Here is a 26,705-nt window from a genome sequence, read left to right on the forward strand (position 1 = left end):
GCAGTAGCCTTTTTCACAAATCCATTGTGCAGATCTCTAGATGTAGATTTAAATCCCTAATGGGCAAGCCACAAGAAAAAGCTCTGTTCAATGACATGAGGAAGAAACCTTGACATAATAACAACACAATAATCATTACAAACCTGGCAGTTATTGATTGCCTGTTTACAGACTGTTTCAGTATGTGTATGTACAGGATTGGCTAATAGCTGCTTTTCTATCAAGGCTGGTATCTTGTGAAAGTCCCAGAACTACACAAAGTTTCAGAAAATTCCCCATTCTGAACCATTCACATTGGAGTATGTATTATTACACAAAGGGGTTTACTGTATTTGAGTTTGAAAAACAACACAGATTTCTTTGATTAGCCTTTGAATAACTTTTAATAAATATTAAATATTGAATAAATATTAATCAAACATTAAATATCTTCATACATTTCCTATTACTTTCACTGTAGTTACCAAATCATTTACAGCAGTTACTAAAAAATGTGCTTTAAATAATAAGAGTTTAAACAAAAAAAAAAAGGAATAGTGAACCATTCAAAATGTTTGGGAATAGGAAGTGTATACCGCTAATGAATCCTATATTGTTTATTTTAAGGACAGGTCCTTACATGACAGGTCTTTTATGACATAGTTTGTTAAATACAATTGTACATTGTACCAAAACATTAATAATTACCATAAATCACTTTGAATTTTGTAGAGATTTTAACAGGATCTGTTTATCCCCCACCTTTGTAAAACAAAGAAGAGGAGTGAGACCGAGGTCTGCTGAGGGGACCAGGGGCTGTGGAGGTGGATTAGTGGCATGGGGTGGAGGATATCATCTTACAGTTCCCCCCAGGAGCAGCCACATGACCTCACTGAGCTGGAGAAGGGAGGGGAAAAAAGATGTTGAACTGCAGCCTGAGGTCTCTCAATGAGAACCACATGCAAAAACTAGGCAGAGAGAAAGAGGGAGGAGAGGTGAACAGAGGAGGGGTAGAGGAAGGCTGTGACTAAAGCATGTCACTCCTAGAGGACTAAGCGTTGTGTGGATCTCACTTGATATTTTCGCTAGGCAGCACTGAGGACAGGACGTAGGGTAGGAGCTCACAGGAAGAGTGCTAGTTGTGTGGAGCTGGGAAAGACACACGGGAATACAAAGGTTCCAAAGCAAGAACGACTCTTTCAGCTCTAGTTCAGTTAAAAAGAGCGACAGAGGAAAAGAGATGTCAAGTGCACTCTTGAGACGAAACTCCAGCAAGCAAGGCTTGCAGAACCTCCTTAGGTGAGTCTTTATATGAGATGGAATTTAATACCATAGTAAGGATTAGTGTTTACCGTAAAACTTAACAGAGTGTAAAATTCACAGTGTTTGACAAACCATGTGATCTTTGTTGAATAGACTTTGTTCTGCATGAAAAGACAAGATTTGTTAGTAATGAATGAATGTCAGAACGGGATCCTAAAACTTTCATGTGTTTATTCTGACTCAATTTATTTTTTGAGGTCAAATAACCGTGTACAACATTCCTTAGGGAGAATCAGTTCACCTTCAGCCCTTCGTATTGATCTTAAATGGGTCATTATCAGTGTTGGTAAAGACATTTGTCAAGACTTGTGAAAGAGTTTATTATTTCTTCAGGATGTGATGTGGAGTTGTCGACATGGCTGAAGTGACCACATGACCTTTGCCTGGGGTGACAAAAATTGGAGGGTTTCTATGAAATGGGGCTTACAGTGGTTCTGGGGCTTGTTTGGAATTTTAAGACTCCTTCTTTGGACTTTAAACTTTAAGTTTTAGCTTACAAAATACATGCAACATCTCATTTTAAACAAAATCGATAGATATAAAAAACATACATTTGGTCCTTAATACAGTGCCTTGAACTTTATTAAACACACTTTATTCCACACTTGGGGGTTTTAGAGCCATGGGGGTGGCAAATACTTCAATCAGAACTTTTATTTATTTATTTATTTATTTATTTATTTATTTATTTATTTATTTATTTATTTATTTATAATTTATTTTGCAAACTATATTAATGTTTGACTTTCCCTTCAGTATCATGAGCTATTTTTTAAATAGTCATGACATATAATTACAGTTAACCCCATTACAGTTCCCGATTACAACACTACAAAATATAGAAAAGAATTGAAGTGAATAATCCCTTATCACATTATCTACCAAAATCAAAATATTTACAGATCAAAATAAGACAGTCAGCATAGTCTCATTCATGGGCAAATTTGCATGAATGAGCACGACTCAGTTTGTACGAAATGTTATAAAAACAAATGCTAGGATTAGGGGCAAGGTTCATACTCTTTCTTAAAATTCTGATGTAAAATGAAACATCTCCCTAAACCTGATCTCATTTTCACGTGTGATCAGGATGAACACAGTATGTCGAGAACAAGTTGAGGACAAATGAGTAATGCACTCCATGCATTAAGCGTGTGTTTTAGAAAAGAACAGAGTGCTTTAGGCTCATCAGGGCTCATACTGTATTCATATCTGCAGAAACAGGGCTTTGGGAGGATCAGGTGTACTTTCTCAAAGGCATTTCATGAGGTATACACAGGTTGCATTGTACAGGGTGGATTCTTTTCCTTGGGCTTTTATATGGCTGCCAAAACAGTCCTTTCTCATACTGTAGCTGACAAGTTGGATTTGCACTTAAATGCCCAGCATTCAGCTTTTTTTATTATTATTGTATAGGTTGGATGACTTACAGGACAAAATACTAATGATGCATGCAACACTTTTGATTTTGTTCATACAGTTCAAACAAGTTTAATAAACATTTCCTTTTTCCTTGCATGTTTTTCTCTCCTTAATTGTGTACTTTACGTAATCAGACGAGAAACAGCATGATCCATAATAGCCCAGTGTAAAGCAGGCTATTCATCTTCACATGCCGACATTTTCTGTAGAATCCCTTGTATATATCGCAGTATTTGGACATGGAAAGCAATACATGTGATCTGGATGATGTATCGGTAAAATGCATAAGTGCTTGGCCATACTACATACTTACCGACTGAAAGCACACAGTATACAGAGATGGATTATTATGACCTCTCAAACACTTGTAAGAAGGAATAGCACTAGCTTAAAGGAAAACAAATGCAGCTGTTAGGAAAAGTCATCCAAGCAGCCTTAAAATTTGTGGTCTCTGTTGCATTTACCACCAACACACAAATGGAAACAAGGAAATATATCACTAAATAAAGCAAAAATAAAGCGAAACTGTGGCTGAAATGTAGATAAAAACTGTTTATGCATTCAAGGCCCATCAATAAATGACATGGATATTTGCCAGAGGGGGCATGTGATGAATGACTGTGATCTGGAGTGAATCAGTGTAAGCAGAATCCCTTCTCGGACTGCACTGGATCTACAGAGTAATTACAAGAACTGAGGCATGAATGTGGTAGCTATGAATGACAGTTGTCCCATTAATTTGCTGTCCAAAGAACTTTTGTGAGTTTTGAGTGGATATGATCCAAGATATGGTTTTTAATAAATAGACTAGAAAGATTCATATGGAAAAACGAAAGCTCATCATGCTCACCGATGCACAGGAACAGACTTTCTCATTGTGGTTCCAGCCTTGACCTAACTGATCCCTGGCTTTTACTCTGCCCTCGCCTCTGTTTACGATACTGTGATAAGACCTGCAGGAATGCGGAGGGGAACAGGGGGGGATAGGTGTTTGTGCTAAAGGGGCAATAAACTCTCTGCCATTCCCCTGGCAGGGTGGTTGACAAAAGTTGAAGGTAAGCAGGTCTGGCCTTTATTATACAGGACATTATTGTTGAGCTTTTCTTTTTGAATACCAGTAGCTTAATCTGTGCTAAATACTTTGCTAAATGCTAAACCCATTCACTTCCTGTGCTTCAGAATGCCCCCCTATGTGACTAGACAAGTGGTGCCTGTGGATTTTCAGACACCAGGCAAGACAAATGGGCTACGCACAGTTTGTTCACTCTTGTTGTCTGGACCCTCAGACATAACATGCAAACTGGCGTCTCTGAATGTCAAAGGACGTAACCCTTATTTCTTTACTATTTACCTTACTCAAGGAAGTTTGAGACCTTTGTTCCTAGTGGAGGATGGGTACATAAAGATAGGACTATGTTTTTGTAAAACACTTCTTCTATTCAGAGAGATAAAGTATATTTGCCAAAGAGATCACTTTTCCACTGTTTGAATTACAGGCTGGAAGATGTAATAATTAGTGTGACTTTCTGCACTGGGATTTTCCATGAATGCTAAATTGGTGCTCTAGACTTTCCACAAGCTCCTTTTCATACATTGGGGACTTCTGTGAGGAGTTTGTTGAGTCTCTACAGTACACTGTCAGCAGGGAGAAATTCAGCTGGTCTGGGTCAATAACTCTCTTTTACTCTTGCAATATGACTCACTATGATGACATCATCTGGCTCAGCTGCTTACCCAGTCAATGACACAAACTCTGTGCACTCACTGATCAACTTATTAAAAAGGGTGCAATTTATTTCTTTTTCTTCTGAAAAGAAAGGCATAAGAGAAAGAATCCCTTAAGCAATTTCTGTGAAGGGTGTGTATCTAGGGGGAAAAAAAGATGGCTTAACATAGCTATTGTTTTGTTAATCTGTTTTTCAGGAAATTTATTCGTTGCTCCATCTCAAAGCTGCTTACACAAAGCAAAAATGTTAGTTATCATTAGGGATAATCCTGGGTGTCATTTAGATTGGTTTTAGATAGTTGCTAAACACCATGTTGGACCTCATGTGCTGCAAGTACAAGTGTGTTAAACACATCCAAATGAACTCAAGACCCTCAGAAATGTTCCTGCATTATGAAAAGTAACGGTTTGTCTGACACTATTAAATCAAAGCAAGTACATTGTCTGTTCTTAACTTCTGCATTGTGCATGAACTATAGCACACTGATTTTTAAGAGGGTTCTAAATTTCTTGCCTGTTCTGGGTTAGCTGACATCTTCCATATTGTTGCTTATTTTTCTTTGCATGAAACAAGGCAGATTGCTGGATTTGTAAAATGTTTGCAAGACATTCCCACTGTGATAGCAGAATGAAATACAGGCATATCCATTATATTGCCTCATGGTACATAATGTCTTCATTTAATAAAAGTATTATATGACTAAAACATCATGCAACGCTAATATAAAAAACAATAAATAATCTGAACATACACTCATGCTTTGAGTGTAATTGTATAAACAGACATTCTTACAGTATTTTCGAAACATACCGTAACAACGACTGACCAATCTGGCTTTGCAGCTAGTGACTCATTGTGTTCTGCTACAGGTTAAGGCTTGTTCTGGTGTGAATTAACAAATGCAATAATAGCCGAGTGAAAGCCAATGCCTGTACCCATTAGTAGCCCCCACTCTCCACCACCACCAACCTCCCCCACCCATTTTCCCAATCCATTCAGCCTCTGGGCTTACTTGCATTAGGCTTAGAAAGCTGAATCAACATTGTTGAGAAAGCTAAGATACATTGAGGTGAACCAGATTCTTGTTTTTTTCTCTATAGTGCAAAATGCACAAATACAAAGAATAAAAAAGTAACCTGCTCTTTTTTTTTTAGAGTGATTAAAAGGTGAAGGCTTGATTTAAATGAAATTGGTTTGTTTTTTTTATTGTGTAGAAAGAAATTAAATAACAGCAATCTGTGAGTCTGTGGTTACTAGACAAATCACAAGAAGATGAATGACCTAATCTCCATCATGACGTCATGGACAAGGCCTATGCCAGGAAATAAATAATAAGAGAGCATAAAAGTTTTGGTTGATTGCCACAAGCAATAAAAGTTTTGGTTGAACTTTTGATCATTACCACATGTATTTTCTTTTTCAATGAACATCTGAAACATTCATTTATTTATCCTTTCATCTCTGATTGTAATCGTTGAATTAACATTTTAGAAAATCTACATTAAGCTACAATAGGCTTCTCTTTGTTAATTATATAACTTATAAATGTGCCTGCATGAAATATAATTGACTGATTGTAAAGGGTTTGCTCCACTACTCCATCTGGTTTGTACCCTTTTAACCCTTCCTCTTACTTCCCACTTTCTCTTCCTGGTTGAGTGCCTGAGGACTTGTGTTGGCTTGGGCAGGCATGTTGAAGTGCTGCAATAGATAGAGACTAGAATGAATGTTTCTTTACAGCATAATAACTCATTTCAATATGTAAAAGGGATGGTAGCTCCGTCTACGTTATAGTAGACCATTCCTGATTATGGTCATTTATGGCCCTCTCTTGTTAGGGCATATCATAAAAGCCACTAGAACAGATTGTGACTCTAGTGCTAAGTGCTAAGGTATACATTAATGGCCTATTAGTGACCTATATAAGCTCTTAAGTGATTCAGAATCCAGATTGGTGTTTACTGTAATATGACACCCAGGCACCCAGATGGAAGCCATTTGACAAGTCCCTCTACACTGTCCCAAAGGGGACTGGGATAATCTCTTACCAGAGGAAAAGCAAAAACGTTTCTCTGGCATACAGAGTAGCATCTCTTTTTAAATGTATTATTTGAGAATTTACTAACATTATGACCTGTTACACAAAGCATTCGGGTTCAGTGTAAACTTCCATCCCTACACCACAACCACAAACATGTACACACACGTGCATGTGCATGTCCAAGGCACAATGGATGTGTGTGGCATGAATGTGTGTGTATTTACAGGCTATATAAACACAAGGATGCATCGACATCTTTAGTGTTTTTGTGTGTGTGGGATGGCTTTGCTTAGTCATGGCTGTTGCTTGACCCTGACACAGATGTTCCATTGGCTTATTCTCTCATCCCAAGGATATAACAGGCTATTGTTTAGACAATCTTCCAAAGAAGCTGTGAAGGATCCAGAGTGTCACAGAGCCATATGGCTTTGGAGAGCGGGTTGCATGTCTTATGCAGTAGAAAATAATGACTACTTATTGTTTGGGGATATGCAAAAGCAATTGTGAATCTGTATAATGATGACATTTTCCTGTCCTGTTTCCAACAGAGTGACGGCTCAGCGCAGCATTGAGGACGCAGAAGAGATTGAGAGGGAGAGACGACGCCGGGCACGAGAGGCTCTCAGAAAAGAACACAGTATCAGCGGATCAGCCGGAACTCCGCAGGACTGCTCTGGACCCACCGAGGAGTGTCTGTAAGTCTGGTAGTCAAAGATGTTTTACACATATTTTATTTCTCTTTCTCTCCTTTTTTCTAATTTATTTTACTACACAGAGCCACAGCTACCCTTTCATTACTACCTAAGTAGTAAAGAATGTATAGTATGGCAAAGCTTGATAGTGGGCTCCTTGACTGTCCTTCATTTTGCACAGCTTCCAGTTTTTATCAGAACAGAATAATTATAGCTTGTCAGCTTCATAGCTTTCAGACATGCAAAAAGAGACTCAAATTTTTTCCTCCAAAGTTTTAAGTGGAGAACATGTTGTTAGAGAGCACCCTGTAATTATGGGCTGATCTTAGAAGAATCTTGGCTATGAGTTTTTGAGCAATTTTGAGGACTTTCTTTGATACCATCACTCTGTTATGTATATTGATGTATATTGCAAGTGTATATCCAGGTTTTTGTAAACATGAACAAGACCAAACGAGTATGTAATTCTTGTAAACAATAAGCTTGTAGGTTGTGTGATCGTCTAACGGGCATAACCTGGACAAAGGAAGGAAAACAGGGAAGCAAAGTCAAACCAGAAAGACAGGATTGACACAAAATAAGCAAACAATGTCTCAGAAACATCACAGCCATAAATGCTGGAGCAAGACTTGGGAAAATAAGGGTGAAAAGTCTACAGACAATAAAGGGTAGGTCTATGTAATGATTAAGAACAGGTGTGTGTGTGATTAGTCTGAAGACTACTAGCAAGAAATGTAAGGGATTGTTTGGTGGTTTGTTTATCATTTGATAGAATGCCATGTCGGTCAGCTGACATGCCAAGGATGCTGAGCCATGCCAGCAAAGATGACATGTCACAAAGATAAGATACATATCTACTGTTTATAGCGGTTTAGTCTTTTAGTTTTAGTAAGTGTGAGTAAAAAAAGTCTTTGTTGTATTTAGCCCTTCATGCTGTTTGTCAGAATCATTAATTTATCTCATCTCTAAGATGATGGAACATGATAATCCATATCTATTTTCAAACCAAGAATTCCAAGCTGTGTTTAATCTTGTTTGTTGAATCGAATGCTCCTGAGACTTTGATTAGTAATCTCCCTTCTCTTTAACATGCAACATTAGACAATGAACGATCGTGTGGTCTGCTTTTGCTGTCATTTCATGTGTTGTCATATCAAGTATAAAGTCATATCAGGTGTTATTCATACTGACATCTGTTACTTGTGTCTGCTTGCCTGTGGCAAAAAAAACCAGAGCAACAACAAAACCACCTAAAAACCTCAATCACACCTCAAACATCTGCTTCCTCAGCTTGCGTTTGAAGCAGAACGCTGGTGTTAATAGATGGAGTGAATGACGTCAGGGTGTAGTTTTATGACTGGATATTTGAAGCTATGCTGTTGCAGGTCTTTGGGCTCCATATGTTGCTTTACCACATGGTGTCTGTACATGCTTCGCTGGATGTTAACTTAAGCACATCTCTCATAAGTGATTTTGGATTGTAGCCATCTTCCTATTGGCACTTAAATTTAATGGTTTCAGATCTATTGCAGAAGAACACACCTGAGAGTCTATATGATTGTTTATCTGTTATAAAATTCCCAGATTTCAAAAACAAAAAAGCAAAAACATTCACTTTAGTGCCAAAAAATATATATATAATTATAGGACTGGGTGGGTAAAAATAAAAATCTTACAAAAACCTTAAAAAATTACAACTACAAAGTGAAATGATGATTATAAATAATGTGGATGTGAAAGAATACCATATAATGCATGATATTATTAATTAATAAATTATAATAAATCATCCTATTAAGGAACACTAAAAAATCCATTATGAGTTTACCATAATAAAACTGGTAGGAAATGTACGTATATAGTTAAAAGAGTTAATAAGAATAGAGTTTGACCCATTGTGTGTGCAGATTTGAGAGTGAACTGAAACCTACCAGCTCTGGTGGACTGGAAGAGGATGAAGGTTTCAGTGACTGGACACAAAGGCTGGAGAGATTTAGACAGGTCAGGCAGGAGGAAAATGAGTCTAGAGAGGAGGATTTGGAGGTGGAAAGAACCATGAATGGAGGAAGCAGAAGAGAGATTGACTCCACCATACTAAATCGAAAGCATAAGGGACAAGATAAAGTGGAAGAAGTCGTGAACTACATTCCAGGGAAGAAGAGCAGTGAAAAGTGCATGTTGTTTGGAGACAAGACAGGCAGCCGTATGGCTAAAGAGACACCAGAATGGAGAGAAGATTTAATCAAAGTTAACAGGAGACAAGTAGAAGAGCCAAGGCATCATGTGGAGGATAAGGTAAGAGCTGACATGATCTTTTAAAGCAGTCTTTATATTTGGGGCGCACAGTGGCCTACTGGTTAGCATGTTAGGGACTTGAGTTGGGAAATTGATTCATGCTTTTGTCTTGTGTGCTTTGCATATTCTTGCTGTGTTTCAGGGGTTTGTCATTTCTGTGTGTGTGCAGTTGTGCCCTGTGATGGGGTGGCACCCCATCCCAGTGTAGCATAAGCAGTAAAAAAATGCACGAATGAATATTTGTATACATAACAAAATTTTCATTATATATTTGTCTTGGCTACATTTTCAGGTGAGAGAAGTGAGGAAAGAAGTGAAGGTCTCATATACATCTAAAGTTTTCCTGCAGCAAGATAAAACTCCCACCACCCACAGTGAGGATCCTGCTGGTGAGGAAGTGACATCGCTTCCGCTCCAATCTAGAAAAACTACACGGTGAGTTTTATGTCATCGAAAGAATATTATTATGCAGAACATGTTTAATGCGGTGTATACAATATTTATAGAGTTAGTTATATAACATAGGTAATCCAGCTACTACTCAGGGATTCTTTCTAGCTTTCCAAGAAGAACATTTTGTGAAAACCCTTTCTTGTACAGGTCTCTAGAAACCCATTATGGTTCCTTCACAGTGACAAAGTTAAAATTCCTTTAGGTTGCTACATTGAGCTTTTATTGATTTATTTTATAGACTCATTAAGGGCTCCTGTAAATTATTCTTGCCTTTCCTGCTGGTCCAGTGCCTCAACACACACCAGAAGGGTTACACAACATAGTTTTGGTTATTAGTTAATCATTAATATATGTCTTAACTTCCTTTCTGTTACTTTAAGCATTATGTATGGCTACTTATACCCCAATACTGCTGAATTCTTAAATCTGATTACTCAGAAAGGCTCTGACATTGGGCCTTGTTGCTTGTTTAATAACTTATCAGTTTCATAGTAATCGCTTACACCAATACTTTAATGTTCGATTCGCCACACAAATTGTAAAAAATGTATGCAGTTGTTGAAATAGTTTTCATTGAAGAGACATTTTTCAGGAAAGAGGGACATTTTACTTTATAATTTTAATTACTTCAAGAAAAAGAAAATTATGTATAATACACAATTGTAAAATTGAAATATAAATGAACGAATCAGCATCTCATTGTTCAATAAGTAAAATAAAATCCCATTGGTTGTATTCTTTATATAATATAGGAGGTTGTAGTTTGTTAATTTTAACTACCTGTAATGCAGTAAATTATATTAGTTATATAAACTACAAAGAATTACCAATCTACGATGAAATGATTCAGAACCATATCACGTCATTATTACCTGGCTGAGAACTTTTTCCCCAAAGGAATCTGTGTGAATACACTGGAAAAGCTAAATAAACAAAAAAGCTGATGTTGTATTGTCAGACATGGCCTCTTGCCAGGGGACTTCCAAAACTGCCTTCCGTGGCTGATATTTCATGACCCTTCTTCCTCATGTTCTCCTCTCACAGGATCATAGGTCAGGGATCAGAGTTGAAGGAACAGGCAGGGGCCAATCTGGAGACAGAGCAGAAGCTGGAGAAGATCCGGCGTAGCCACCAGGAAAAGGAAAGCCAGGAGCTGGAGCAGCTTCGTCAGCGGCAGGCTGAATCTGAGATGGAGCTGGAGGAGCTCAAGAAGAGAAGAGAGGAACGCAGAAAACTGCGTGAGGAAGAAGAGCGCAGGAAGGAAGAGGAGGAGCAGCAGCGTCTTGCAAAGGAGGAGGTAATAGAAAAGAAACACACACAAATATAACCTCTGTTAAATTATTCATGATATTTTGTATTGAGTTGGATTAAAAATAATGAGAGCAATGTGTGCGGTTGCTAATTAAAAATCATGTGGTATGGATCACAGGAGGAAAAGAGGCAGATGAAGGAAGATATTGAGAAGAGAAGGATGGAGGCTGCTGAAAAGAGGATGAAGCGCTTCAGTATATCCTCCACAGAAGGGGATGAGTCATTCAACCCTCTCAGTCCAAAGAGTCCCACTTCTAAGGTAAATAACAGCAGTAGTATGGGTACTCCATACTTTCTATATGTACTATTTATATGTACTGTAAATTTAATTTGGAAATGGAATTGATGAAAAGATTTGTTTTTTTTTCAGATGATAGAACATTTAAATTTGTAAGTTGCATGTTTGTCGGATGATGTGAGTCTTCTTGTGTGGCCTTTTTACATTTTATTGGTTTCACATGAAGTGCATGTATACTCTTATAAAAAAGGTTCAATCTTAAAGGCATATTTGGTTTGTCCCTCTGGGGAGAACCCATAAAGCGTCTAAGTAGTTTCCCAATTTGGAAAATGTTACAATGTTAATCTTAACTATCCGAAAAAACTTTGAGGAATCCTTTTTTTAAGAGAGTAGGCTAAAAGATTGTCTCGTTTTAACATACGTTATGCTTTTATACTGTATATGTTTGTATTGCTGTTCACTCTGTTCACTTTGTGTTGTACTGTACAAGACATCCTGATATCTCTAGCATAGCCTCATATCTTAATACATCACAATTCACATTATACTGTATGCCTTTTTTCAATTTAACTTGTTTCACCAGCAAAATGATTGTATAAATGATACTACAGTACCTTAATCTTAGACATGGGTTTGTGTGTGAATGTACCTTTAAAATGCTGCTGTATGTGCCTCTTTGCTGTATTTGTACCACTGCATGAATCTATCAAATGACCATAAATTACTCTTTTAGTTTTTACACTTAATGCAATTGCTTTCTGAAGGGATTTTTTATAATGAACTAAATCTTTAATCTCAAAGCAAGTTACAACTGAGATCTGAAAAATACACATATTTTCTAAAAAGAACCTGATGCTTATTAATTTAATTTGAATTTAACACGTATGGAATTCAAAAATAATAGATATGTTTACATACGTTTATCAAAGATGATAACTTTAGGTGTGGAAATTGAGTACTCACTTTGATCATTAGCATCATCCATGTTGTTGTTCTAGTGTCATTTCCTGGGTTAAATGACAGTCACGGCATTTGATTACAGTCCTAAAGACTGTACAGTCCTACATCTACAGTACTAAAGTACTTAAACAACTACTGATGAATTCAGTGACTTTTGTTCCTTTAGTGATTGACATTAAAACATCAAATCTTCATCTACTGCCATTTCTATCGTGTAATAGTTGTTCGAACTAATAATTTTACAGCTATTTTATTTAGACTGTTTATTTATCCAGTGTGACATATAACCAACAACCTTTTCAAAGCAGTTTAACCATTAAGCAGTTACAGCTTTATTTTTTTTTTACATTGGCCACTTTTTACATTACGTAACAGAAGGTTTACAGGTTAATGAAAATATTTTAGTATTGCAAACCATATAATAATAATAAAAAAAATCAAACAACATTTCGGTCATAAGCTTAACTGTATGTTATTTGTGGTTGTATTAACATCCAATTGGTAACATTAGTAATAATATGCTTTTTCCCTGGTCATCACAAAAACATGCATGTAACTTCTCTGTTGGTTTACACGTTCTGTCTGTACTGTGGGTTGGTGGTTAGCTGGTGTTTCTGGTGTTTCAAATATGTGGTCCTGAGCTTCCTTCTGCTTGCATGTGCAATTTCAGAGAGAGAATGAAGAGAGATTGACAGCTGAAAGTACATGCTCGGTGAGTTGGGGATCAAAAAGCCAGCAGGCTTGACAGAAAAACAAGGGCATTTTTGTGGGGTTGAATCAAGAGTCAGTGAACATGCACACTGATAGTTTGCTTTGAAGTACAGAAGCAGGAAAAGACCTGTTTAGGTCCTAAATCTTATACACATGTTTACAATCACCTTTTGACTTGTTCATAGCTGATTCATTTAAACACTGAGCATGCAGTAAAATAATATACCAAAAACCAATGACTATAGAAACTAGGGCTAATTCGTGCAAGTAGGTTCCAATGCAGGGCAGCTAGAGCTTCAATTTCAAATTTCTCATGTGAATGAGAACGAGGGGGTAAAATAATGGAATGGAATGTTCACACCACCAGCAACTGAATTGTAATGCTTTTCTCCTTTTTCACTGCTTTCTTCACAGATCATGGATAGAACAGTGTCCTTGAATCGGTCCTTAAAGAAAAGGTGAGCATCACAATGCATGTCCAACTCACATATACATGGTGGCAAATTATTCTTGGTGTGTAAACTCGTTCTTGAGTTGACTATAAATAACATTAGAACAAATGAAAGGCTTCGGAGCTAAATGACTGATGTCTAAAAATAAACATTGACATAGGTGCTTGGGAGCCATAGGTCACCTTCATATGTTGTAAGTTCATCACCTTTGTTAGCAGTGATTTATGGGTCGGGTAACATGCACCAGATGTGGAAAATGTGTGTCTTTCTTCTGGTGGCTTGTGAGATATTGTGGTAGACTCGGGCCAGGCTCCATGCGGTCTGAGGCAGAAACTTATCAGTATTCACAACTCTTAGAAATGTAAAGTTGGCGAGTTATTATGAGCAAAATGTCCACTTTTGGGCTGCAGGAACGATTTAATACAAGAAACAGATGGGTGACAGAGGCAGAGTGAAGCCGATGTCCTTATGGATATCGTGTCACAATATGTGTACCGGATTTCAGCATTAATACTTATTTTTCAGAATATGACTATATCTTAGTATTTGTTGATAGTACAAAAAAGATGACACAGTAGTACAAGTCACTATGTGATTGGTTAAAACACTATGACAGCAAAAGGTGACTAGAAGTATGAGTTAAGTTATATTGTCTGACTGTTGTCAGGATGACATTCAGTTCCATATAAGTCATTTTTCCCCATAGGACAACTCAGTGTTAAGATTTATAGACTGCATTTGTCATGGGATAGCATTATCATGTATCAGTAATGACTAACACATGTCTCTCACATACTCACTAGTTTAAAATTTTATACAAATGTAATGATTGGCATGTGAAAAATACATTGTATTTCCCAGCCAGTTTTAAATGTTTAACCCCCCTTCCCCCCAACGCCACCCCAACCCCAACCCCCCCCACACAGACATATACTATTTAAACTTGTGAAAATAGAAAGAAATAGAAGAGTCTAGCACCTTGTACATGTGCAAGCACGCACACACAAACATGTTTTTTTTTTAGAGATTTTGGTTGGCCAGTGTCAGCAGAAAGGCACCTAGACTAGAAGTCAACAATAACAGTGTGCTATAGACAGATAGACCCATTCTGAAATGATAATGAGTGGCTATTTCATTGTGGGGACATTTCACAAAACTGAAGAAAAAGAAATACTCCACCTGGGATAATAATTCCTCTTATTCCTTTCTGGGCTTCTGGCCAGATGATGAAGTGAGGGTTAAAGCTTTTATGTGTCGTGTAGTCGTTGACATGCCCTGACCAATTGTCTTTGTTTTGGAAACAGCAACAGCTTTAAGAAGACTCAGCCACCGCTACTCCTGTCCAAGATTGATGACAAATTGGAGCAGTACACTCATGCTGTAGAGGTGGGTTGTCAATCACTTACTTTTACATTCAAATCCCATTTTTAAGAAGTAAATTGATTGATTCCTATTCTGCAATAAGAGATCTGATCCCATTTTTGCACAGGTCAGCAATAAGAAATCTGATCATACTTTGGTATTTTGACAGCTATGCAAGGCTCTGAATTACTGATAAGAAGGTTTGGGGTTCAAGCCCTAGCTCTGCCAGGCTGACACTTTTGGGCCCTTGAGCAAGGCCCTTAATCCTCTAAGACCCTCTAAATACTGTTTCTTAACTGAACATATAATAAGCAATAAGAAGTCTGTTCTAAACCCAACATTAAAACGAATTACTGTTTAGTATAAATAAGACTGCTCCTACTTTAAATCTGTAACATAGTGAACCAGAGTTCTTGTGTATGTTGCTCTGGATAAGGGTATCTGCCAAATGCTGTACTATACATGCAAATGTACACTGTAAAACATAAGAAAAGTGATCATAAGTAAAGTGTTCAATGCAAAACACCACTTTTGTGTTTTGTATTTCATCATAATAGTAATGACTATTTACAAACTATATTATCATGTTTTCATTTTAAATGCCAGGTGTAAAATAGAATGAGTCACGTGAGCCCCTTTGTTGTTTGGTTGTAAGAAGCATTTAGAATAGCATGTCACCTGAAGACAAACAGCCACAAGATGTTCTTGTGATGAATTTTAATAAATTATGGATAAAAACAGATGTATATTGGCTAAGGGAAGGAATAAGTAATGACAGCCATCTCTCTCCAAATATATCCAATACTTAATGCTTTATGGTAACAGGGCATTCTTTATTTTGTTCTATAGAGCTCATCAAAAGAACCAAAGACAGCAAAGTCAGCTGTAGTGGACATGCCCAGTGTTCCTGAACCAGTGGTTGCCAAAAAGAACCTGTTTGAAGCAGGAGAGGCCTGGAACCATGGCTCATCAAAAGGAACTCCATCAAAGGTCTGAAAACATCCATACACACTAAAATACAAATAGCAATAGAGATTTAATTTTTTTGACAAGGAATGAAACATATACATATGTCTGTCATTATAGGTCAATATACTGTAGTGCAAACGTCATCCAACAACACCTGTTCCTCTAGAGCTGTCTGAGTAACACAGTACAGCCAATGGCTTTATTTCAACACAACAGAAAAATACTGTTGAAAATAATGATATCATATACTGCATGAAAAAAAACTTTCTCAGCCTATCATGTTCTCACTGGTGAATTAACAAATAGTCCCTGTGTATGATGACTCAAAATCACAAGATGATGTCAAAGATGATTCAGATTCCACTAATCAAAGTCTTTTAATAAGGGTGGCACACTGCCTCAACGCTTCAGGGTCTTTGGCTTGATCCTGATCTCAGGTTATTGTCTGTTTTGCAATGTTTTGTATATTGTGTGGGTTCTTTGTTATCCCCCCTTATTGTCCCAACACATACAGGTAGGCAGACTGCCAACACTAAATAACCTTTACATTTTTTATCTTGGGATATGCTCCAGATCTAATGTAACCCTGACCAGGATACAGCTGTTACTGAAGATAAATGAATGAATACTTTTAACAAGTAAATGTGAAAGCAACTTGTCGTATGAGGAAGAAAATATATGACTGGCAGGAAAAAAGATTACTGTTTATAAACCCCAAAATATCCTATTAGAAGGACAAAGGAACAAAACATGGATTTTCCGAATTTGGACTGCTCCTGCAGTATTTCTGACACAATAATTCCTTCTGTTGTTTTTTCCCTTGAGTTTATTGTGTGTTGTGTGTGTTTTAGGACACTGATGGACTAAAAGTTGGTGTGGCTGATCTGATCACTCACTGGGTAAAAGGAAGCCCAGAGGCCGGCAACAGATCAACTCAGTCCAAACCATGTGTAAGAGTCTACTGTCTAAGCTTCTCGTCATATCATTCCATCGCTGTCAACAAAATGAACTCTCTGTATGAAGCTCACCAGCATCACAACACAGAACATATATCAGAATATGTATCTATACAAATTTTAAACTTTTCATATTCTACTAGCAGATAATTTTGCTTCTTGCTTGAAATAAATGTCTAAAAGTAGCCAAATTATCTGACAACATTTAGAAATTAAATATGTCAAGAAATAATCCTATATTTGCTTTCTTGCAATCTTATAATAGAAATATTATATAAATTTCCCTATATTCAAAATATTTTAACTTGCTCTTTTTTTTTCTTTTTTTTTTTGCTGTGCATGCAAGATTACATCAAGACCACTTTATCATTCCTGCTTCTTTCGTCTGCTTTCTTATTTTTCACTCTTCAGGCAAAAAAGAGACCAGCATTTCGTTCTGATCTGAAAAGTTTTTTTGAGGCAGATGTTTACAGTACTAGTAAATGTATTATTGTACCGGGACTGACTTTGTACTTGTTTTGATCCTTCTTTACACTGCCCTCTGGCGGTGTGCCTATATCACTGTTATTATTATTATTATTTTTTTTTTTTTCAGTGTTTTGATGTTTTGTTTTGTTTTTCTTGAGAAAAGCCTCCAAGAATGCTCTGTGCTTCTTCTCAGGATGTTAAAGCAGGAGATGTGCTCCAGAAGAAAAACATGTGGGAGATCATAGGGGAAGGATCAGCCACCGGGCAGTCAGGGAAGGTACATTATGAATTTCCTTCTATACTCTTATACCGTTTTTTTCATCTTATTACTGTTATTCATAAAGTGTTACTCATCTTTTTTTATTTTTAGGGAACCTCTTCTGGTAAACGCTACAAGTTTGTGGTGACTGGCCATGGCAAATATGAAAAGATTCCCATTGATGATGACCATTACAGTGATTATCCAAATGGAAAATCAAGTAAGAAATAAGGAATCTTTGCATTATACTGTTGTATTGTATAATATTGGCATATTTAGTTTTACAATGAATATTAATTTCGAAAACAATCTGAAACTTACATTTTATTCAACTGCACATAAGCAAAAAGCTAACTGATTATATATTATTATCCAAGTATGTCCATGCCCAATCTTCTCCAAATGAGCAATTTTATTACAAAAAATATAAAACATGTAATCTAGCACCTTAAAATGCAAAGTATTTTACATACCATACAGAGAATGTGTACCCATTCTGATTTATAATGACAGACACACACACACACACACACACACACACACACACACACACACACACACACACACACACACACACACACACACACACACACACACACACACACACACACACACACACACACACATTCATGTAACCATTTTCCCAATGTAAGCTGCTTGACACATTTTAGTCACATAAAGCTTCTTTTAGAACTGCTCTAGTCATCATTTCCATATAAGATCTGTGGTATGTTCAGACTGTTTTTCATACTCTCTTTTCCAGACTTTCCTTTATTTCCAAGTTCTATTATTCTATTAACTTCTATTATCTCTCACTTGTCTCCATTTCACCTATCCAGCTACAACTTTCAAACATCTCGTAAATACTCTTTCTTCACTGAACATACAGTCAGACCTTTGTCTCACAGGCATCACTATACAAAGCAACAAGTAAAGTAACAAAAAACAAAACAAAACAAAACAAAACAAAGGGAAACATTGAAAAGAACCAGTTTGAGTACACTATATATATATATATATATATATATATATATATATATATATATATATATATATATATATATATATATATATATATGAGAAATAATCACTGGCCACTTTGTTAGGAACATCTTTATACTTGCTCATTCCTGCAGTTACAGTATACTGCCAATCAAGTGCTAGCGGTGTTTCACATAAAATCATCTAGGTACAGGCTAAGTGCATCAGGGAAAAAAGTGTTATCTCAGTAACTCAGGTTGTTGGTGGCAGACAGACTGGTGTGAGTTATTTTTTAGAAAGTGCCTTATTTCTCAGATTTTTACACACAGTGTATAGAGTGTAGAGATTTAACAAAAAAACCTCCAGTGAGCAGCAGTTCTGAAGGCAAAAACACATTGTTTGTGTGAGAAGTAAAAACAGCAGCACAACTCTTTCTGCATTAAGGTGGATGGTCCACATTGCTGTCCACATTTACACATCCACTGCTGTCATGCAAGAACAGGAATATGACACAACCATGGGCACTGAAACACTTGATTTTATGCTTTGTGCTGCAGCCAGTAGGTTGGCTGTTTGGATAACAGTTGTTCCTAATAAAGTGGACAGTGAGTGTAGTGTATTTTGAATGAATACAGTGAAGACTCCATGATGCCTGTAAATCAAATTTGCATTTTCTATTTAAGATATTTTCTATTCTAAAACTAATTTTGAGTTTACAACTGTATATCCTCATGTCGATCAAGGAATTTCAGAGATTGTTTATAAAATAAAGAAGCTCTGAACACTCAATCATTTCATTTTTTTACCACATTTTTTACCACATTTTACTGTATCTTACTTTCAGAATAATACAGTGTTAATGAGGTAAAACAAAATGCTTTTCCCATGAATTCTCTGTGTAATTCATACAAACACATTACATTCACTTTCTTATTAAAGTTCAACTTTAAGATAGTTGAATTGTGATAAACAGAACTGTACACAATTACTGGAAAAATACAGTATAATTGGCAAGTCCATTACTTATCACCTAGACAATGGTAGTTTTCATAGTAGAAAACCCTTTAGCTGTTCTATTAAAGTCTTTTGGTTCTTCCTCTTTATTTTTGCGGCCTATGAGACCCATCTCAAACACTGTTGCAATCTTTGTCACTGGTCGAGAAGCTGCCTCTTTCAGTCTCCTGGCATCAAATCGAGGACTGTACAGGAGAACTGGAAGGCGATGTGCAAATGCAGGGATTTCTTTCTCTTTATCTGTTTTAGATTCTTCTTTCTTTTGCTGCTCAGTTTTGTTGCCTTCAATCTGTTGCATGATACTCTCTTTGGTTGCAAACATTTGGAAGAGGACAGCGTCCCACATTTTTGCAGCCCTAGGGGCATCTTTACTCTCTTTTTCAATAGCCTTATCTGTTTCTTTGTCTTGCTTTTCCTGCTCACTTGTTTCCTGAGCAGTTCCATCAATGACATCTTGCTTCAGTTCTGGCTCAGAAACAGGAAACTTGGGTTCCTCCACCTCCACCACTAGGTGTTTCTTGAGACGAGACCAACCGCTGAGTTTTGACTTCATGCCTTTTGGTTTCTGAAAGGCCTTTAGGAGAGGCTCTGCAGCAGGGAGAATGCCGTTCTCCTCATTTTCTGACTTAGCCTCCTTTGGTATGCTGTCTTTTGGTGTTGATAAATCATCTTCACCAGGTTTAACTTTGTCCTTCTGGCCATCCTTTGACTTGGCCAGAGGCTTATCTTCTATTGTTTCAGTCACAGGTATTTCAGGAGCCTTTGTTGGAGGTTGGGCAGATAAAGATTTTTGTTCTTTAATCTTCTCCAGTAAAGACTTATGAGAGTCTGGTGTCTTCTGTGGTATTATACTTACATTTGTTGGCTTTGAGCTTTTTTCTGCATTTTGGTCAGGTGTTATAGCTTTCACAGTTTTTACAGATGGTGATATTGGCTGGGTTTCAGGTTTAGGAGTTTCCTTTAAAGATACAGGTGACACTGTCTTTGGTTTAGACATGTCATATGTTGGAGTGCTGACTCTTTGTGTAAAAGGAGTAGAGGCCACTGTCATGTAAGCTTCTGACAGTGGTGTGTCAACTTTAGATACAACAATAGTTGGAATTTTCACACCAGGAACTTCAGTGGCTTTTAACATTGTTTCCGTTCTCTCTGATGTAGAAACATCTTGCTCCACTTTTGGCACTGCCTCTACTTTTCGCATTGTGGTCTCTGAGATTTCAGCAATTGGGGCAACAGGAGTTACATTTTCAGTTGCAGGAGAAATGGATGACGAGATTTTATCCACTGCTGTCTTGGGACTCTCTGGCCTCTCTTTCAAAGCAGGCCCTTGTGTTGCCTTTTCTGGAGTGGCATGTTGTATAGATCTAGAAATACCAAATGTAGGTGTATAACTTTGTATTCCTCCAAAAGCAACATATTCAGCTGGGGTTAATCCATAATATTTTGATTTGGATTTTAACGTTGGTGTTTTGGGTTTTTGACCTGCAAACTGAGGTTCAGCTGGTGTTTTATACCCAATTATGTGTTTAACAGGTCCAGAAAACTCAGAGTTTGGTGTTTGGGGAATTTGATGTTCAACTATAGGAGTTAGAGGTTTAAGGCCTTCATGTATGCTGGTCTTTGAGCTTTGGGATTCAGTGGTCTCTGTAGTTTTTGAAGAAACTTCTACTATGAACTTTGGCTTTGATAGTTCAGGTTCTCCAGGCTTTTCAGAAGGCAGTGTTGCTTCTGAAGTTTCAAATGTTTTGATATGGACCTCACAATTTTGTATGGATTCTGAAAGATTATTTTGCTGTATTTTCTCAGTTTCTTGAGGAATTTCTTCACTTGGACCAACTAAACTTGAAGTTGGTGTTTTGGATCTTCTGCCCTCCATATACACAGGAGAGACAGCAAATAGGAGTGGGTTGGGTCTTGAAATCTCTATAACAGGTGTCCTAGCAGGTGAAACATGATATGATGGTGTTTTTGGTCGCCCTGATAGAGTTTTTGATGGTGAAAGATCAAATGTTGGTGTCCTTGTTCTTGTCAGGGTTCTGCCCCTTGTTGTCTCAGTCATAAGTGTTGTATCACTTTTAATCTCAGATGTTGGTGTAGTACCTCTCATAACCTGAAAAGCTGGAGTAGTCACAGTCTTTATTTCAGAAATTGTGATTATTTCAGATGTAGGTGTTACACCCCTTTTAATTTCAGCTGTAGGTGTTACTCCCCTTTTAATTTCAGCTGTAGGTGTTACTCCCCTTTTAATTTCAGCTGTAGGTGTTACACCCCTTTTAATTTCAGCTGTAGGTGTAACACCCCTTTTAATTTCAGCTGTAGGTGTTACAATGCTTTTATTTTCAGCCATAGGTGTTATACCCCTTTTCATTTCAGCTGTAGGTGTTATAGCCCTTTTGACTTCAGCTGTAGGTGTTAAAACCCTTTTAATTTCACTTGTAGGTGTTAAAACCCTTTTAATTTCACTTGTAGGTGTTAAAACCCTTTTGATTTCAGTTGTAGGTGTTAAAACCCTTTTAATTTCAGATGTAGGTGTTAAACCCCTTTTAATTTCAGTTGTGGGTGTTAAAACCCTTTTAATTTCAGATGTAGGTGTTGTGACTCTTTTGATTTCTCTAGTTGGTGTTTTCTCTCTCTTTAATTCTGAGGTTGGTGTGACAATCCTTCTAACTTCAAATGTTGGCGTCGGAACTCGTAGCACCTCAGCAGTGGGTGTTCTACTCCTTGGCATTGTTGGTGAGGATGTATACTGGGAGGTTTTTAATGTTGCTAATTTAGAAGTGTAATTTGTAATTTGGGGAACATCAAACATAGGTTTTGAGGTTGGCTGAGGACTTGCAGCTTTAGAGATGATAAAAGTAGGTGTAGGCAGAACATTATTTGTTTGCTTTATTGCTATGTAAACTGGTATTGTAGCAGTAGGCTGGATTATCTCTGATGTGCTACTTACAGATGTAACAGTTATGGATGTTGCTGTATAAGAAGGAATTAATGGTGCACCAGCAGGTGTGGGGGGAGTTGTGTATGAAAATAGAGTGGCCGAATGTTGTGGTGTAACATAGGGCTGTGGGGAGAACCTTGCTGGTGTGATGTAAGAACTGCTGCCATGATGAGGGTAAGGGGATGATGAATGCTGATACAGTGGCCTGATGTTGAAACGTGGGTGCACTGTACCTCCATAGATTGGTGTTTCTGGTGTCTTGGGTGGAGTTGAGTGATCACTGTACTCTAGATCAGGACTGGCCTCAGTTACTGGAGAGAGGCATGAGCGGAAAGGAGCAGGTGTCTGGGAAGCCTGGGTAGCAGCTTTTTTCTTAGCACTTTTCTTAAGTAACTTCTGGAGCCGGACATTTTCTTTTCCAGGTTTGGGAAGTAGGGGGGGTGGGTACTGCTGGGAAAGCAGGCCTGCTTGGGCAACGTTGCGGATATTTACAGCCATAAAAAATGTCAGCCCCCTAGATCAAATTGGAAAAACATATTAACATATATAGTTTAGTGAACAAGTGTATGTTACTCATGGGGATTGGATTGGGGTTAAAATGGCTCTATTATACAATTAACCCTCAAATATAGAAGTACATAATGAGTGTATACTGAAACAAGGTAAAAATCTCAAACAAAACATAATATAAAATATATTGACTATAAATTGTGCTACCATCCTCAGTGTTTGAGGGAGGGATTATGCATGTATCTCTGTTGCTGTTTGGAGACTCACTGGAGTACACTTCTGTCCCAATTGTATTAATAATTAGTTGCCTTTTAATGACATGTATTTAAAATTTATTTCAGTGTAAAATGCCTATAAAACACAATGTCTTGACATGACCTATGACTAAACATTACTTTTTGTTTTTTTTTAGGGGACCTGTACAACAATGACTTGTAAAATCCTGTTGCATACTACCATGCTATTCTGATTTGGAAGTTTTACAAGGACAATTACAGGTTTTTACATTAACATGCATAATTGACTTTCACTGTCGGATACTTTGAAATGTCAAGACAGAAATTTTAATATAGGGTGGATCTTGTTGATTTTATCATTTGTGTCACATATATATTTGTATTAATATGTCATGAAGCACATCAAGTTTACATAACTTCTTTAATCTGTCACTGTTTAAAATTTGTCCACACGTTTCCAGACCCCAAATCAGATTCTTACGTATGCTATTTTATTGCTATGGTTATGTATATGTAAATAGGATGTTTGAATTAATACGAAGATCATTGTTATACTTTGGAGTTAGACACAACCCTAAATATTGTGGATGGACAATGGCTTGGAACCAAACAGTAAAGTTAGGCTTTTTGAAGTTTGTTTTATATACAGAATAAATACTAAAAAATAGATATGTTCAGCCTTTCAAGCTTTCACTAGTACGTGACACTGGTATTTGGGGTCCAGTTCGTCACCGAGTATAGTCAACCATGGTTAAGAAATATCCTTCATTTATACCTAAACACTGGAGTTAATCCACTGAGTTACTATATTTATGAAAAACAATGATGATCAATTGCACCACTAGTCTGCTCCATACAATATCACAGCATGGTTAAAGATTTTCCTGAATTTCTTTAAAATATATATTTTGAATGTTCTACCTATGAAACCCTTTTCTATTGTACTAGTATTTTGTTGTAATAAATTTGACGTTTTTATTATTAAATTCATGTTTACTGTATATTCTTCTTCTTCTTCTTCTTCTTCTTCTTCTTCTTCTTCTTCTTCTTCTTCTTCTTTTTATTGTTGTTCACTAAGCAGTTTGTGTAGTGTATTATTGTATAGCATAGTGTAGTGCAGCAGTCTGTAGTAGCCTACAGTAGATGGAAGTCAATAAAGATTAAACCCAGCACTTCTGGCACACCACCACACTGCACTCAAATGCTGAAGATTTCCTTAGACTAATTTTAGTAGGCTTAGGCGAGGCAGAGCTGTCTGCTCCCTGTCACAGAGTCTGGCATCACACTTTCACCCCAATATATATAATAATGTCTTTGTCCTTTTTTTAACGACATGGGGCAGTTACAGATTAGGACACAGATTGGTTTAAAATTGGGTGTATTATAAATCAGACAGCTGACACCTAATCACGTTCTATACTCTGTATCTAACAGCAATAGTTGTCTATCAACATATGTGAAAGACAGTCACTGCTGTCCACTTAAGTTATTTTGTTTATATTATATAGTATATATTGAGTTTTGAATTGACAGAAATTGCTGTCAAATCCTGTTAGTCTGTATTAAGTTAATTGAGTCCTGCTCAGGACAAGACGAGGCAGACTTCACTTTTGTTTCTGCTCTTTCATAATAAATTATCAAAACAAATTGTTTATGTATTTTGTGACTGTATCCTGTTAATTTTATTCTGCCTAATTGTGTAATTGTGTATTTTTTGTGGTAATATTATTGAAATGATCCTATAGAGCAGGGTGGTCATAAGAGTTCCTCAGAGCCCCACTCGCACTGAAACTGAACCTGTCGCCTGACACATGACACATGAGAAGGGGTCATCCTTTTAAGGCACTAGAGGCTTAGCCATTTTGAAGTAACTCCAACCCATGTTCAAAAGAGGAAAGTGTAAGAATAGTCAGGCAGTAGGTTCAGGCCTTGCACGAGTAATTCTTCTCAGCACAACTGAGAAAAAAACACCCCCACCAAAAACAGGTAAATCCACACCTGCAATCAAAAAAGCAATGCACAAAAATTACTTACCAAGACAGATAACAGATAACAGATGGCTCACTTCAAAAAGAGTCCCCTTAAACAAAAATAAGCAAATTCACTTAGAGAAAATATGCAAACATGGTAACGTAAGTTAAATAATAATTTCTAAAAAGAAATATTTTTTTTGCACCTGGTTTGTATGACCTCTAAATGCTGTTGAATACTGAATGTCATTTAATCAACATCTGCTGTTATTCGTTACAGAAAAATCAGAACCTTTCAACAATAGGCTAAAGCAGCAGGATACAATACATCTAATATAAGTGACTCACCACAACACCCACAACAAGTGCTCCGAAATCACAACACCACTCTGTGCTCAGAACAATTAAAATCTGATACTGATTTGGGTTTATTTTACCTGTGTTTCTGCTGGTTGGGGCGACTGGCTGCTGCCTGCTTCTCCCAGCCTGGAGTATCAGAACAAGAGACTCATGTTAAGCTCAACTATCGTCCCTTCCTCCAAAATGGAAGGCTCTTGCTCCATAGCAGTCCAAAAATAAAACCTGAACCCTTTACTTAGAATGTGCATGGAGTGGTGATGTGGTGGGGACCGTATGCATGGCAGGAGGTGGCAAGAGCACCTTACACACCACCAGCACCCGCCTCAAGTCACTATAAGGTGCCTCAGTGAATATAAAAATGCTGCCCTCTGCTGGACAATTGATTATTTTTTAACCCCATGTATGTAAACTGGACACCATAAGCAGGGTGTGGAAAAACGTACTTAGGACACTTCATTAACCTTACCTCATCAGGACAGGAAAAAACTTTCTTATTTTTCAGGCAGAAATGACATTTATTAATTATCCCTGCCAAAATAAACTATTATTATATTATACTATATCATATATATTTAATTATATTAGATATTAGATATTAAATATTTAATATCAGCAACAGCAACAAGCACATCAATAATAACAACATACAAATTGAATATAATTCATAATTCTTTTATGGTATAGTTTTTTTAAAGTATTCTAATTTATTTAATGTTCAATCAGTTCAGTGCAAGATATGTAGTATACATTTTGACACCTTGGCATCCCCACATATGTAAAGATTTCATGTCAGTGCATTTGTGATCCCTTCCTTGAGGAAACACCCAGCTCTAAGCCCCTGACTAGCTTGCTAATGCCTCCTTGTTTTAAATGACTGTTCCACTAACGTTCAGGCATAATGTTTGAATTGCTAGACTAATGCAGCAGCAAATATAGCGATGCTGTCTTGCCCCATTCTAAACTTGTGCCTCGTTCACATTCCACCAATCGTTCCATCTCCTTATTCAGTGCCTATGCCAAGACCTGGACCTGGCCTCCTTAGCCATGCCCACCCTGCTCTCTCATCCAATGGGAAGCC

The 26,705-nt window shown here is 37.1% G+C and overlaps 2 protein-coding genes across 9 annotated transcripts; one reads left to right on the forward strand and one right to left on the reverse strand.

Moving 5' to 3' along the window:
• The first annotated feature begins 959 nt into the window (after positions 1 to 959).
• lsp1a (lymphocyte specific protein 1 a) lies at positions 960 to 24,283 on the forward strand. 6 transcript variants are annotated; one of them, XM_047819532.1, is made up of 15 exons: positions 961 to 1,278; positions 7,041 to 7,187; positions 9,092 to 9,479; positions 9,772 to 9,914; positions 10,977 to 11,229; positions 11,362 to 11,502; positions 13,112 to 13,153; positions 13,567 to 13,610; positions 14,909 to 14,990; positions 15,816 to 15,956; positions 16,787 to 16,885; positions 17,523 to 17,636; positions 17,730 to 17,838; positions 23,474 to 23,510; positions 23,545 to 24,283. In XM_047819532.1, the coding sequence occupies exons 1-14, from the start codon at positions 1,220 to 1,222 to the stop codon at positions 23,497 to 23,499; spliced, it is 1,788 nt and encodes a 595-aa protein (XP_047675488.1). In that variant the 5' UTR covers positions 961 to 1,219; the 3' UTR covers positions 23,500 to 23,510; positions 23,545 to 24,283. The 6 variants fall into 6 exon arrangements, with proteins under 6 accessions (XP_027029179.2, XP_047675488.1, XP_027029177.2 ...); XM_047819533.1 differs by having other exon boundaries at positions 963 to 1,278; positions 17,553 to 17,636; XM_027173376.2 differs by having other exon boundaries at positions 23,474 to 24,283.
• On the reverse strand, positions 18,013 to 25,897 carry prr33 (proline rich 33). Of its 3 annotated transcripts, XM_027173375.2 has the most exons (4): positions 25,705 to 25,894; positions 25,332 to 25,377; positions 22,785 to 23,065; positions 18,013 to 21,731 (listed from the first exon to the last, which is right to left on the reverse strand). In XM_027173375.2, the coding sequence occupies exons 3-4, from the start codon at positions 23,047 to 23,049 to the stop codon at positions 19,630 to 19,632; spliced, it is 2,367 nt and encodes a 788-aa protein (XP_027029176.1). In that variant the 5' UTR covers positions 23,050 to 23,065; positions 25,332 to 25,377; positions 25,705 to 25,894; the 3' UTR covers positions 18,013 to 19,629. The 3 variants fall into 3 exon arrangements, with proteins under 3 accessions (XP_027029176.1, XP_027029174.1, XP_027029175.1); XM_027173373.2 differs by having other exon boundaries at positions 18,013 to 23,065; positions 25,705 to 25,896; XM_027173374.2 differs by lacking the exon at positions 25,332 to 25,377 and having other exon boundaries at positions 18,013 to 23,065; positions 25,705 to 25,897.
• Positions 25,898 to 26,705: the final 808 nt, after the last annotated feature.

Source organism: Tachysurus fulvidraco, chromosome 10 (genome assembly GCF_022655615.1).
Source record: "Tachysurus fulvidraco isolate hzauxx_2018 chromosome 10, HZAU_PFXX_2.0, whole genome shotgun sequence".
In the NCBI taxonomy this organism is placed as follows: Eukaryota; Metazoa; Chordata; class Actinopteri; order Siluriformes; family Bagridae; genus Tachysurus; species Tachysurus fulvidraco.